The 13,846-nt window shown below is 38.4% G+C and overlaps 1 protein-coding gene across 1 annotated transcript; it reads left to right on the top strand.

The window, feature by feature from the left end:
* Positions 1-424: 424 nt before the first annotated feature.
* On the top strand, positions 425-7,623 carry LOC114356289 (uncharacterized). Its single transcript, XM_028309379.1, has 3 exons — positions 425-783; positions 6,035-6,191; positions 7,588-7,623. The coding sequence occupies exons 1-3, from the start codon at positions 632-634 to the stop codon at positions 7,621-7,623; spliced, it is 345 nt and encodes a 114-aa protein (XP_028165180.1). The 5' UTR covers positions 425-631.
* Positions 7,624-13,846: the final 6,223 nt, after the last annotated feature.

Genomic DNA, 13,846 nt, shown 5'->3' with positions numbered 1-13,846 from the left:
TGAAATTCAGTTGTTTTTTATTAAGTCATTCGCTGTCCACATCAGTAAAACGTTGTGTTTTTATTTTTTATTTTGTAAGGAATGAGCTGTATTAATTTTCATTTTGAAGTTATTTGTATGAAAATGTGCCTTTACAACACTAAAAACCTAGCGGCTTTTGTTAATAATCCTTTTAAAACGACTCATTTACATAATGGCCACAAAGAAGTCATGAAATCCTATACAAAACCACGCCCCGTTTAAAGTAACTTCTTTTCTTAGAGCTGTCAACACTACTCAAATAGACTTCCGTTAGACGCCGCTTTTGTGTTGACATTAATTTTGTCGCGTCCAAAGCTATTCCGTCCTATTGGCGACTAATTGCCTCACCTTGCCTAATCTCTCACCTACTCGTCTAACCTTTGTTTTTCTTTTTCAGCGTTCTAAAAACGGCGCGCGCAAAGCTGTGAAAATCACAATATGGCCGCCGCGTCGTTAGCGCGCCAAAAGAAACGTCAGAGCGCGCGACATCTACCGGGCGTAGGCGCGGAGTGTGTTCCAAAATCGAAATAGTTCAGTTGTGATTTAACTGTGACACTGTGGTGTCGTGATGTGATATATTTGTTAGTGTTGTGTAGTGTTAAGTGTTATAATGTCTGAGGAGCGGTCGAGGCGGTTGTCGCAGATCTTCGACCCTCTGGCGAGGTTCACCGACCTGAGCGGGGCTGGTCACTCGGCCAGTACGCCGAACAGCCCGCGGCTGATGCCGAGGCGGTCGAGGGAGCCGCCACCACCGCCACCTAGGTAAGTTGTTGCGAACTAGCTCGTTGATCGTCAATAGCGCGTGATGATGGTATGGTTGAGTGGATTGTGACGTTGACTGAAGGTAGTGGTTGAGGGTTCGATCTCCGCAAAGCTATTGTTTGTTTTCTTTTTTTTTTAAACAATGACTTGGGTTTTGGAAACTACGATTTCACCGTTATCTTGTGCAGTTTTTACAATTAAAATATGGTTTTTAATTTGAAAGTAGACTATCCCAAATTAATTAAAATAGTAAGACACGGGTCTTAACGCGACGTTCATTAATGAGTTACATTGACTTTTAATTGAAATGGAACGCGAAAGTTTAAAATCTTATATACCGAATCATACTCAAACCCAATAGTAATCAAGTAATGCATTCTCTATCGGTTTTTACAACTTTATTAATGTTGCATAGCTTAACAGCAAAACAAGCAGCATGTGAGAAGGTCGACTTTTTCAAGTAAAAATCATGTTTATAATGCTAAATAGGTACATGATAGCATAATAAATACAGGAATCCTCACAAATATCACCTAAAATTCTATTTTGCAATCTTAAGTGTAAGAATAATTCTTGTCCATTTGTCCAGTCAATTTTATCGGTGACTAATAGGTTTTCGAAGCCACGATAAGCGTGTAGATAATTTGCATACTTTTAACTTGAAATGTTTTTAAGTATGAGGATGATTAGCTCGTTTCCCAAATTAGTTACATGATGTCAGAAGAATGTACGGAGTAACAGTGTTATTGTAGAGGTATGTTTGTCAAGATAATTATTATTGAGTTTGATATGGCATAAGACGGTTTAACCACGTTAATACTTTTAAGGCTGCAGTTACAAGATTTATATTAAGAAATAGTTTTAATCTATCGTTATATAGGGTGGAAACAACAAGTGATCTGATTCAATTATTTCTAAACTAAGTATTACTGCCTAAAAGTTGATTGAATTTTTGGATAGATCCAGTTTATTCTGTAACCTATTATTGATACCGTTGGATAGAGCTCGTGAAGCACTTTTAGGATCAGTAACCAGTTTTACGATATCTTGTTTAGTTAGAAACAATCGAGTGAGATCACTTATCGTTTCCACCCTGTATACAGTCCGATCGTGATTTGTTATGACGCAATGTAAGGTATTGTGTGAAACAGTAAAGTAGGTAATTAAATAAGTAACGAAGACTAACTATTGGTTCTTCACTCCGTAATTGTAGTGGTTAAACAGCTGAAATCTTTCAATCTAGGCCTTAGTTTGTTTCCCAAGGGAAGCACGTAATAAATTACACTATCTAGGTAGTTTGGATGGGTCGCAACTCCTGGCTCTTAACAACCAATTGTGTAAATTGTGAATAATCTGATACCAGGATTGCAAAATAAAAATAACTTGAAAAAAATCGAACTGCAGTTTTGAATTGGAAGAGCAGTCGCCCGGCAAGCGGAAGGTCGTGGGTTCAATTCCCGCCTTAGGCAGTTCGATTTTTTCAAGTTATTTATAATTTTCAAATTAGTTTGAGATGCGACTCCTAACGCTAAAAAATATTACAACCAGGATTGCAAAACTTAACTTAACTTCTTAAAACCCACACGTTAGAAGACGAGGATTTTTTTATTATTTGAAAGTAAAACCTTGGAGGAGGTGGACGTCTTTCGGCTGAAACGAACGAACGAGTGACTTGTCACAGGTCATTACTTTCATAATACCGTGCGTGTTGATTAGAGTACCTATTTATTACATAAATGGCAATTTGACTGACACTTCTGTGTTTACAACATACCCTCTCCTTTTCAATCAAAACTTTGACCTAACTATAGGCCCGGTGACATAAACCAGTTTATATTGAAACCGTCAGTTAACATGCTGTTAAACAGTTAATTGATCGGGCTGCACTTCCATCCAATTAATAGAACATATTGCTTGCGAGTTGAATTATGCACACTACAATGGCATGCCACTTCGATCAGGATTATCATAATGATAGGATACACATTATTATAATAGGATCTTATTACAATACCACAGCAATACCTACTATTGATTTAGTAGATGCCAGGCTGTATAGAACTTAATGTAACGTTTTCGTAGCTTATCAATATTGATTTAGTAACATAACTTTGATTTAATTAACTCAAAAGTAAGAAAATAAATTCTGGGACATTTTGTGAATTTTCATTTAGTCCCAAACTAAGCAAAGCTTGTACTATGAGTACCAGTGAACGGGTTAAACATACTGAAATACTTTTTTGTTTAAACATATTTTACCTACTTATTAGTAAACAAATGCTTGTATTTATTATCTACTTACTATCACTACTCAAAATTACATTATTTTACTGTCCTTGTCATTTGGTGAATAAATTATTCATAAACCTAGATAATATTTTCAAACTTTCACCTACATTTGAAACATTTCTACCAAATTGCAATAAAATTTCGGGACTAAAGTCCCCATAAATTGGTTTAATTTCTCTATCGCAAAACCAATGGTACATTCGACCGTCCGAATTAATTATTGAAAATTAATAATCCCTCAATTGTGTAGGGTTAATCCAACATGTAGCGGGCCACGGTTAAGCCGTGTGCAATGAATGGCCAAGTATATTGGGTTTTAAATGAAAATGGGCATTCCGTAAAATATAATTAATGGCCTTGCCGAATTTATATCAAACAACAATTTACTGGGTGAATACAATAACAAGCAGTAAATTGATGGTAAGTTAATGATCGTGTATGTTGAATTAAGTTTTCTTTGGTATAAATTCGTTAAGTAGCTACCTTAAAATGTGCTACTTCTACCAATGCTACGGTGTTTAGCTTGAATTGTTGTAATAATAAGATTAATTTACCTTAATCTTGTGGCTATGGATATTCATATATCCAAAGCAAAGAGGGTTTAAAGTTGGGCTTTGGATCTCAAATACAATAAATGATTTGCAATTGTTTTTTAGTCAAATCATTGCTTATCAATGAGGGTTTTCGCGAATGAAAGATCCGCTAGATGGCGGGACATATATGTGGATGTCCCGCCATCCACATATATGTCCCGCCGCATAGGATGCGGGGATGGATGGGACATGTATGTGGGGTCTGACTGCTGCGTGATTGGTGGATTTTAACAATATATTGGTTGCATTGTGCAAAGTGGCATACTAATTATTGAAATTTAATTAATAAGCTTGCATTTGAAGTGGGCTGACGCGGCAAAACCGGGGCTTGCTGAACTATGAATAAAGAGTGCTGTTGACGCACAGACTACTCTGTACAGATACTATGCTTCAACTTCAATAATTGTTTTTATAAGAAATAGAAGTTTAATTAATAAATTATATTATACTTTTTCCTTGCTGGCGGTTCTCTATTTTTTTTGCTATGAACTTTTGCCCAAGTCTTTTCTCTTGGCAAACGGTGTTTATCAGTGCCCTGAAATATTTTTCTATCCGTCTCCAATAGTGGTTATACCACAAGTTATACCGTGACCGAGCCCTCTTTCTGTTTTCAAGACTTTGATGGTCAAAGCTGTCAATGTTCAATCTTCAGTTACATCTGTTATAGGATCATTTTTCAAACACATGACACATGTGTGTCATTCTGAAAGATATAAATACGTCGTCTTGCATTGTACCAGTCGTACCGTCCATGACAGGCTTTTAAAAGCATACCGTAGACGAATATTGTGAATTTAAATTAATGAACTGTATAGAATATTTATGGTGGAACGTTGTAGCGGCTTCGATGCATTTTTGAAGCAAGCCCGCGTATTTTACGATTTCAATTTATTACATTGACAGTGTTAATGTGTCTACTTCACAATGTATCATCGATATTAAGGCTTTATGGTCATTGAATAGGTGTCAGCTGATAAAATGATATTTATGGCTTGATCATGGATTAACGCGTAAAAGCTCGATTTTTGAGATGGGTGTGAAAATTACTGCTGTATGTGAGAAATTACAACTTTCGAGTCAGATTCAATTACCCTTGACCTAGTCTAGTGGTTATGGGAATTCCTGGAGGTCCTATGGGTTTAATTCCTAGATGGCAAACATAGTCTCATATTGGAGCTTTTGTTCCAACCTGTAACGCTTATCCGTATCATCCGTGTTAAAATTATATGTTATTTAAGGCTCCAATTCTCCTCTTTAGTAGTTAGGCTATTTTGTTTCAAGAAAATATTTATAAATTCCACATTTTTTTTTTGTAGCAAAACATGCACAGTTTTCTGAAATTAAAAGTTTTTTTTGTCACCTGTCAAAACTACTGCTTTCAATGCTGCTGCTAATTCAATAAGATTACATTACGAGTATGAGTATGATTCATTATTATTATTCTGTGGTGGTGATGTGGTGTTCGTCTCTCACTACACCTGCCAAAATTGGTCCGTAAAATGGAACTTTTTTCAATTACGTCCAACTTGTCAAGGTTGAACAACCCTTAATTGTATGAAATGACGAAAGAACAGAGATTATGCTTCAATATTGACGTGGGTAATTGTATTTGGTTGCCCAGGGACAAGGTTTATTCCACCCGAGTCACTGAACGCGGTTGAAGGATTTCAGACGAGTTGTATGACTTTTTGAGTTTAATAAGTTTGTGATGGATTAATAAGGGGTTTCATGTATGCATACTTCAGTGGCTTCAGACGTTGCAATTTGTAAGTAATCACTGAAAGGTGCATTGTTTTTAAACTTACATCTACCGCAAGCATAGGTACTTGTGTGAATTCGAAAGTCAAATGATAGATTTAAATTTTAGCGAAGACCATCCCAATTGAGCGAAGTGCCACGTGCCACCAAAGCAAAATTAGGTTTTTGTATTTCGAAAGTGTTATGATGGACTGCTATTCCACATTTAAGGAGCAATGTGCCTTCAAAATTTTATAGCACTTATTTCACACTATCCTTCTTCCACTTAACTTCCAATTATATTTATTGTCCGTGGTGCATATCTTTTCTTAAAGGTTTAAATTATGATGATGACAGGTGACAAACAAAGGTTTAATACCTTTGCCATCCGCTTTGCAACGGAGGGAAGTCGAACCTTAACTTCGAACTCCTATGTTCTTCTGATTAATTTCGTTGCTGGTCCAATAACAGTTTAACTTTCCCCCGGGAAAAACTTGACCTTCATTGGTTGGGTTTTTATGGAGGTCAAGCTGTACCTTGCTACACAGGAGTTGCAGCGGTGGGAACGAGAGGTGGGAATAGTCCCGCATCCTTCTTCCACAACATTTAATTGATGTTTTTTTCTTCTCCAGACCGATCGCCCACTCCTCCCGCCTGGACCCCTTGGAGTACGAGCTGGCGGCGGCGGACGCGGCCGTGAACTGGCAGGAGCGCTGCCTGGAACTGCAGCTGGAGTTGCACCGCAGCCGGCACCAGGCCACCAGGGTGCGGGACATGCTGCGAGACAAGGTCAGTGGACAATAGAATAATAATCATCATCAGCATTGTGGAAATCCTTGGGAATAATCTTTGTCCAGCTGTGAACATCATTTAGCTGACACGAATGAATAGACCGCATAGACCTCCTAAAAGATTTCCACAAGGCGCCGGCCCTGCGCTGTCCATATCCAGATGCTTCCCGCGACCTTCACCAGATCTTGTGGAAAGCCTGCCTACACTACACTACGTTTCCCAGTTTCCGAGTTTTTGCCTCAACTGTCATTGATAGCGTATGAAACGGAGACGTGGTCCTTTATTATGTGCCCCACTAGAAGTCTCTAGGTCACCAAAAGGCAATAGAGTGATGAGGTGTTGAGTGTCCTTTCGTGAAATTAAGAGAGCAGTATGAGAACCAAAGTAACTGATGCGTTTATGTTTTACCTCGATACGAAATAAAACCACAGAATAATAATAAGTACTACGTTGATAAAACCAACAAAATATTACGCAGAACTTAAATCACCCATTAGCAAAATTGTCTTAAAAGAGATTTCTTATTCTGCCCTTCACACAATAAACTTATTTTATAGAGCAATTCTACCAAAATTGAAATTAGAATAAACTTTCGCTTTTAAGCCGCTTTCTCTCTATCTAATTTATTCTAGTAGCAAATACAATCCCAAGGGTAACTACAATATCACATCAGACTTTACAATTTCGTTCCAAAATAGCGCCTATTACAACTAGATAAGGTATCACAGTGTGAAGCTAGATCAGCTGTTTACATTGTTAGACTTTAAACGCTGACACTGAGGCAGGAATTCACGTATTCCCTTTAATTACGAGCCTTCGTCAAGTAACGTTTGAAATGTTTGTTTATTCAGGAATACCTACATGTTACCAGCCAATTATTGCTATTTGGCTAAACTAGTACCTACTTAATACATTAAATACAAATCTTAGAGGCTTACAGGCTTTAGAAAATAACATACTATCTGTTTAAGATGAATCGAAAATTTGGATATCAGAGATCAAAGTAGGTACCTAAGGAATATGTACTTCTCTAATTTTGTAGAGTTACCTAAGGTGGCATTCTCACTTCTACCTCTCACCATATTCTAGTTCCAGCCGGGCTAGGTTGCGCGCCGTGATAAAACCTTATCGATGATTTATGACGATAAATGAATGAGCTTATCGCGTAAAATCGATATAATTTTATAGCCACGATAGCCGAACGGTGAAGGGGTCAGACTGGCCGACTCGAGATCCGAGGAACGCGGGTTCGAATCCCACCGCCGCTCGACTATTGTGGTGAGCCCACTCGTAACACAAGCTTATTTAGCTTAACACGAGGGGCTAACGCGACTATTAGTTATTTGGGCAATACAAATTGCTAATAATCTTTAAAAAAATGGCGCGTTAAAAGGTGATCGTGGCGCGCATCCTAGGCCTACTGGTGTAGCCAGGATGTAAATTCTATTGGACAGGGCTAAGTTTGTCCCGGGGGAAAATATAACTGTGAATGGATCCTAAACGAAGTTCCTGAAACCAGAAGAAAATTGGAGGAGTTGGTAGTTAAAGATGAGTTACTCCAAGCGCAAAAATAATAAATAATAATAATAATAAATATCCTTGGACATTTTACACTACGCTTCTAGTCCCAAACTAAGCAAAGCTTGTACTATGGGTAAATGGACAACGGATATAAATAAACATACTTAAATACTTTTTTTTTTGTAAATACATACATATTATACATAGTAACATCCAGACCCGACACAGAAATTAAAATTCATCATTAATAAAATCAAAATACAGTAAGGGATTTAAATTCAATTAATTGTTTTGTTTATCAACACCCTATTAAGGAAAGAAATAGTTTTTTCGGTCGGCCTTTTCCTGTGTAGCTCTTCCTATCAATGGATTAGTTAATTATGTACCTTAAATAAATACGATTTTCCTTCTTAGCCAAATAACAAGTTTATTCATCTCATAGACGCTTTACCAAGAACTGAAGATAGTTGTTACGTCACTAATTAATAGCAAATGAAACTAATTGACTACGTAATCTCGTGCAATATTTATAGTTTTGTGACGGTATCTGACGGAGCGTTGATTTATCTGATTAAACTGACATAGTAATATTATTTAGTATGAGTAATTTATAATAATGACATACATATCAAAATCTCATGTGATATCAAAGGGATGTAAAAAAGTGCAGGGCAATTTTACGTCCCGGTTCCCGTCAAAACGAAGAAGTGAAGAAATGTGTAACCAATCAGATTTAATTCAGGATTTCATAAGGGTATGGTATTAAGTATGGTTCAGAGATAAATATGTATAAATAAATATAAATATCCTTGGACATTTTACACTGCGCCTCTAGTCCCAAACTAAGCAAAGCTGTACAAGCTTTATGGGTACTAGACGACGGATATAAACATACCTAAATGCTTTTTTTTGTAAATTTATACATACATAATTATTATTATACATAGAAAACACCCAGACCCGTTACATGAACTAAAATTCATCATTTCAATTTCTGCCCGGCCGGGAATCGAACCCGTTACCTCTCGGCATAGTAGGTAGTCCGTTCTGAACCACTACACCAAACCGCGGACAACGCGAAATTAAGATTTTTTAAAAAATAGTTATAACTCTTCTAACTGAAAAATGTCGAAACTATACTCAATATCAAATAAACCGCACCTTCCGCGACGCGAACTTTAACGATTTTCTTCTGACACAATCATGGTACCCCAACAATATTGGTGTTATTTGAAAGCCCAATAAATATCCTTAAAGAAAAACACATTTAATTTCTTAATAAATTTATTAACATATACCATAAATGTGACTTGAAAAAATACCTCACTTTGGGCCCACCTATGGGATCAATTAGACCAATTTTTATGGTTATAAAACCAAATAATGATTTCACGTGTCCTCTTTAACAGACGGATAGCAATTAAACCCAACTTAACAGTTTTATAGCCATAAAAGTTGGCTCTAGCGTAACTACCTATTTTTTGAAGAAGTGACTCTGGATCCTTCTAAAGACACATTTTTGGGGTACAAACCTTTCCTTTAATGAAATGAAGGTTAGAACTAGGCTTTTAAATGGTACCAAATACCAATATTGGTGGGAAGTGGCGATGCATACGTTTGAAAATGCTTGTCGCGGGAGGTGCGATTTATTTGACGTCGAGTGTATATTAATTTAGGCTCTTTCTGGATATAATATCATTGCATTTGGACTATTTCAGGCTGACGAAGCCCGGAGAAAACCAAAAGTTGTCGCGGAGTGTGGCACGTCATCTGTTCTTTATAGCCCTTTAGTTTAGGGGATAGGCTACTGTACTTTTTATGATATGAGATAATTAAAAGAGGCACTAAGAAAATCCTACGCGGTAAATACAATTTAATTCTCATGAGGTTCTTATGGGTGGGCTTGATTGAGAAATACGATATGATGATTTTAACATCTTAAAAAAATAATAAGAATATGAAATCCTGCTTTATTTATTTATCTTACATTGCATTCTATTGAACCACCAAGAATGAATTAACTTCTTTTGAAAGATATAATTCGAAAGTTTTTGGTAGAGTAGGTACCTGATAGACTGTTTCGTATCATGAAAGTGAAAAAATAGGATTAATGGGAAATATTGCCAAATTACTACGTGTTACCTACTAAACAAAATTACTTTTCGAGTATTTTAAAGAAATTCCTTTCCTTTTTTCTTTTCTTTTTTAACCGCATTTGAAAATTCTTTTTTTCGACGTTCGAAGGACCTAGTGCCCTAGCCTACAGGATTTAATTTCGCATGACATTATTCACGTCGCCGGTAAGTTTTTGCAGGATCCGTCGAAAAGAGTTTATGATAGATGAGTGATCCATTTTTCATTGCGTTCGCTTCGCCCTAACTGCGGCTGATGTAATAGTTGGCCAGGGTTAGATAGAAGTTTTCCGTAGATTTATGCCATGCCCCATATTTCGTTAGTATCATTTTAGTTTGGACGTCTAACTTTTTGTCTGAGTTGCAATAGCAAGACAACGTATTTATTTTCTTTTTTTTCTCTCTGATAGATTTGGCTTTGTTTTCTTTAAATCATACTTATGATTTACCTAGTATTCTGTCTTGTCAGGTGTCCTAAACAAAAACCTACGTGATCTATCGCTACAAGACCATTAAGGTTCACAGTGGTTGCACCCAAGTTTCCGAATTGGTTTCTAAAGAAATAGGTTGAAATGGAAGGAATGATTGATGATGATGATTTTTTAGTTAAATATCCAGTAGGAAGCTAGATTGTTTCAAAGTGACATTAAGCTATATATTTGTATGGCAGACAAAAATACACGTGCACCAAGCCGTAGGCAAGAGCTTTAAAAATAAATTAAGCAACTTTAACTGGCGAGTATTTTGCGGTCTATACCGTAAGCATGTGGTTTGTCCGCGCTTGCAACGCTGACCACCGCTTAATGTAAATAAAGTATAAAAGAATCTAGGATATTGCTTTAGAATTTTATACTATAGTCTCATAAGCTCCGAAAGCGCTGCATATGCTTTACGGTATCCCCAGAATTTTCGTTGAAGAATTTGTTCATACGCTCGCTAGCAGCCAGATTTTAAGACTGGGCAATATATTACCAAAGTGCGGAATAAAGCCCGGTTTCCACGGAGACGACAGGAGATGTATGGCGAAGCTGGCAGGCTATTCCACTAAAGCGGAGCGGAGAAGAGCGGAGCGGTGAGGAAACGAGAGGAGATTTGTGGCGAAGCTGGCAGGCTATTTCCACCAAAGCGGAGCGGAGAAGAACGAAGAAGAGTGGAGCGGTGCGGAGACGAGAGGCGATGTGAGCTGTGCGTAGCTGTCAGCTGCCAAGTCTATTGCTATCTATGAAACATCGCACCTCTCCGCTCTTCTCCGCCCCGCGCCCCTATCAAATTCTGTAGAAAAATTCTTAGCGATTAGAGTCGCTTCTCAAACTAAATCTATACTATCTTACTAGTAATATTATAAATGCGAAAGTAACTGTCTGTCTGTCTCTCTTTCACGCCTAAACCACTGAACCGATTTTGATGAATTTGGCATATAGATAGTTTGAGTCCCGGGAAAGGACATAGGATAGTTTTTATCCCGGTTTTTGAAACAGGGACGGGCGCGATAAAGTTTTTCTGTGACAGACAAAATTCCACGCGGGCGAAGCCGCGGGCGGAAAGCTAGTTTTAAATAAATCTAAGTAGCTTAGTGGAAGAGCAGTCGCCCAGCAAGCAAGTCGTCAGTTCGATTCCCGGCTTAAGCAGTTCGATTTTCTCAAGTTGTTTGTTTAAAATCTGTAGAAAAAGAATTGCGCTCGACACTTCTCCGCTCGCTCCATCTCCACCGAAGCGGAACGGGCGGAGTGGAGATGTGCAATTGTGCAAATAATGGAATCTGATTGGTTATTCAAAACACTACTCTGCTCCGCTTCGCACCTCTCCGCCTTGGTGGAAACTGAGCTTAACGGTGCACCTAAAATCTAGACTAGCGTACGAAGTCCACTAAAGCGGAACGGAGAAGAGCGGAGCGGTGTAGAAACGAGAGGAGATTTGTGGCGAAGCTGGCAGGCTATTGCGGAGCGGAGCAGAGAAGAGCAGAGCGGTGCGGAGACGAGATGCGGATATATGAGCTGTGCGTAGCTGTCAGTCTATTGCTATCTATGAAACACCGCACCGCTCCGCTCTTCTCCGCACCGCTTTGGCGGCCGCCGCAGCTGTCAAATATAGAAAAACTAGCTTTCCGCCCGCGGCTTCGCCCGCGTGGAATTTTGTCTGATACAGAAAAACTTCATCGCGCGCGTCGCTTGTTTAAAAAAACCGGGATAAAAACTATCCTATGTCCTTTGCCGGGACTCAAACTACCTCTATGCCAAATTTCATCCAAATCGGTTCAGTGGTTTAGGCGTGAAAGAGAGACAGACAGACAGACAGAGTTACTTTCGCATTTATAATATTAGTATAGACTAGTATAGATAGTATAGATAAGTGCGCTCGACACTTCTACGCTCGATCCATTTCCACTGAAGCGAAGCGGGTGGAGTGGAGATGTGCAAATAATGGAATCTGATTGGTTATTCAAAACACTACTCTGCTTCGCTTCGCACCTCTCCGCCTTGGTGGAAACTGAGCTTAACGGTGCACCTAAAATCTAGACTAGCGTACGAAGTCCACTAAAGCGGAGCGGAGAAGAGCGGAGCGGAGAAGAGCGGAGCGGTGTAGGAACGAGAGGAGATTTGTGGCCAAGCTGGCAGGCTATTGCGGAGCGGAGCGGAGAAGAGCAGAGCGGTGCGGAGACGAGATGCGGATATATGAGCTGTGCGTAGCTGTCAGTCTATTGCTATCTATGTAACACCGCACCGCTTTGGTGGGAATAGCCGCCGCCTCTGTCAAATATAGAAAAATAAGTGCGCTTGACACTTCTCCGCTCGCTCCATTTCCACCGAAGCGGAACGGGCGGAGTGGAGATGTGCAATTGTGCAAATAATGGAATCTGATTGGTTATTCAAAACACTACTCTGCTCCGCTTCGCACCTCTGCGCCTTGGTGGAAACTGAGCTTAACGGTGCACCTAAAATCTCAGGCTGAGTATGCAGGGCGATATATCGCCGCGAGTTGTTATCGTGGCTCCTAGTGACTTACTGCTTTGTGAAACCATACTTTACGTTGACGTTTATGTTGGAGAAATGAGCGGGAAGAATTTGGGTATCGTGTGTCTTGTTTTTGGGCTATCATCTTCTATCGTGCTTGTGGTCTGTCAGTTCACGTGCTCTTAATCATTAGTTATTTTGATTCACGCCTGTGGATAATCTCTTAAACTTGGAACCAGGCCATACAGTTGATTCTTTTACCGTTTTTACAGTCAGACTATCTCAGTTATGGTGATAAATGCCTATTTGTCTATTGTTATACCTAATTTTTTAAATGAAACCTCTCGTTGTTTTTTAACGACAGATTTGTCCATTGATAAGACCGAAAAAAATCGTTCATAATTATTTTCTTGTGAACAATAAAAAAATTCATCAATCCATCTATCCTTCCAAATATTTACGATAGAGATCCTTATTTAACAAAAAGAAAAAAAGAAAAATAATTAAATACATTTAAAGTGTATAAAGTAAAATCTGACGTCATCAAATTGCTCTCAACAATCGATTCAGCACAAAAACAGCCCAATCGAGAATCGACCAGGAGTCGCTAAGCAAATTGCCGTCTGTTGACAGTCGTTGAAACTTTACAACCGGTCCCAAACGACGTTGAGAGAAATACCCCTTAGTTAATTAAAAGTTCCCTCTCAATCCATAAGTTTACGACTTTGCGCTAGTTGCCATCCTGTTGCTAAAAGGTCACTTGAAATAGCTGTAAACTATGTATTGTAAAATTGATTCAAACTTAAGTAGGGATCCGATATTACTAGTAAACAGTTACTTAGTTGTACACTAGTATTTTATTTATCGTACCTGTTCTGTGGTTGACAATCAATATCAAATAGTTCTTGACAAACTTAATGGCTTCTTTAGGTGTACGAACTATTTGACGCTGACTTTATCACCATTTTGAGCTTTACAGAAATTATAAATCATTCCTTTAAAAACGCTGCCTTACCCTTTAAACTGAGACCAGAGACCAATCCTAAAG

This window comes from Ostrinia furnacalis, unplaced genomic scaffold (genome assembly GCF_004193835.3).
Source record: "Ostrinia furnacalis isolate ACB-3 unplaced genomic scaffold, ASM419383v2 OfSCF2709, whole genome shotgun sequence".
Classification (NCBI taxonomy): Eukaryota; Metazoa; Arthropoda; class Insecta; order Lepidoptera; family Crambidae; genus Ostrinia; species Ostrinia furnacalis.
The sequence above is the reverse complement of the archived record's forward strand: the minus strand, read 5'-3'. Positions and strand labels throughout refer to the sequence as shown.

Excerpts from the sequence above, each read along its gene's own strand:
- LOC114356289 (XM_028309379.1), top strand. The coding sequence starts at position 632 with ATGTCTGAGGAGCGGTCGAGGCGGTTGTCGCAGATCTTCGACCCTCTG. Across the intron at positions 784-6,034 it reads CCGCCACCACCGCCACCTAG|ACCGATCGCCCACTCCTCCC; the intron begins GTAAGTTGTTGC and ends TTTCTTCTCCAG. Across the intron at positions 6,192-7,587 it reads GGGACATGCTGCGAGACAAG|GTGATCGTGGCGCGCATCCT; the intron begins GTCAGTGGACAA and ends GCGCGTTAAAAG.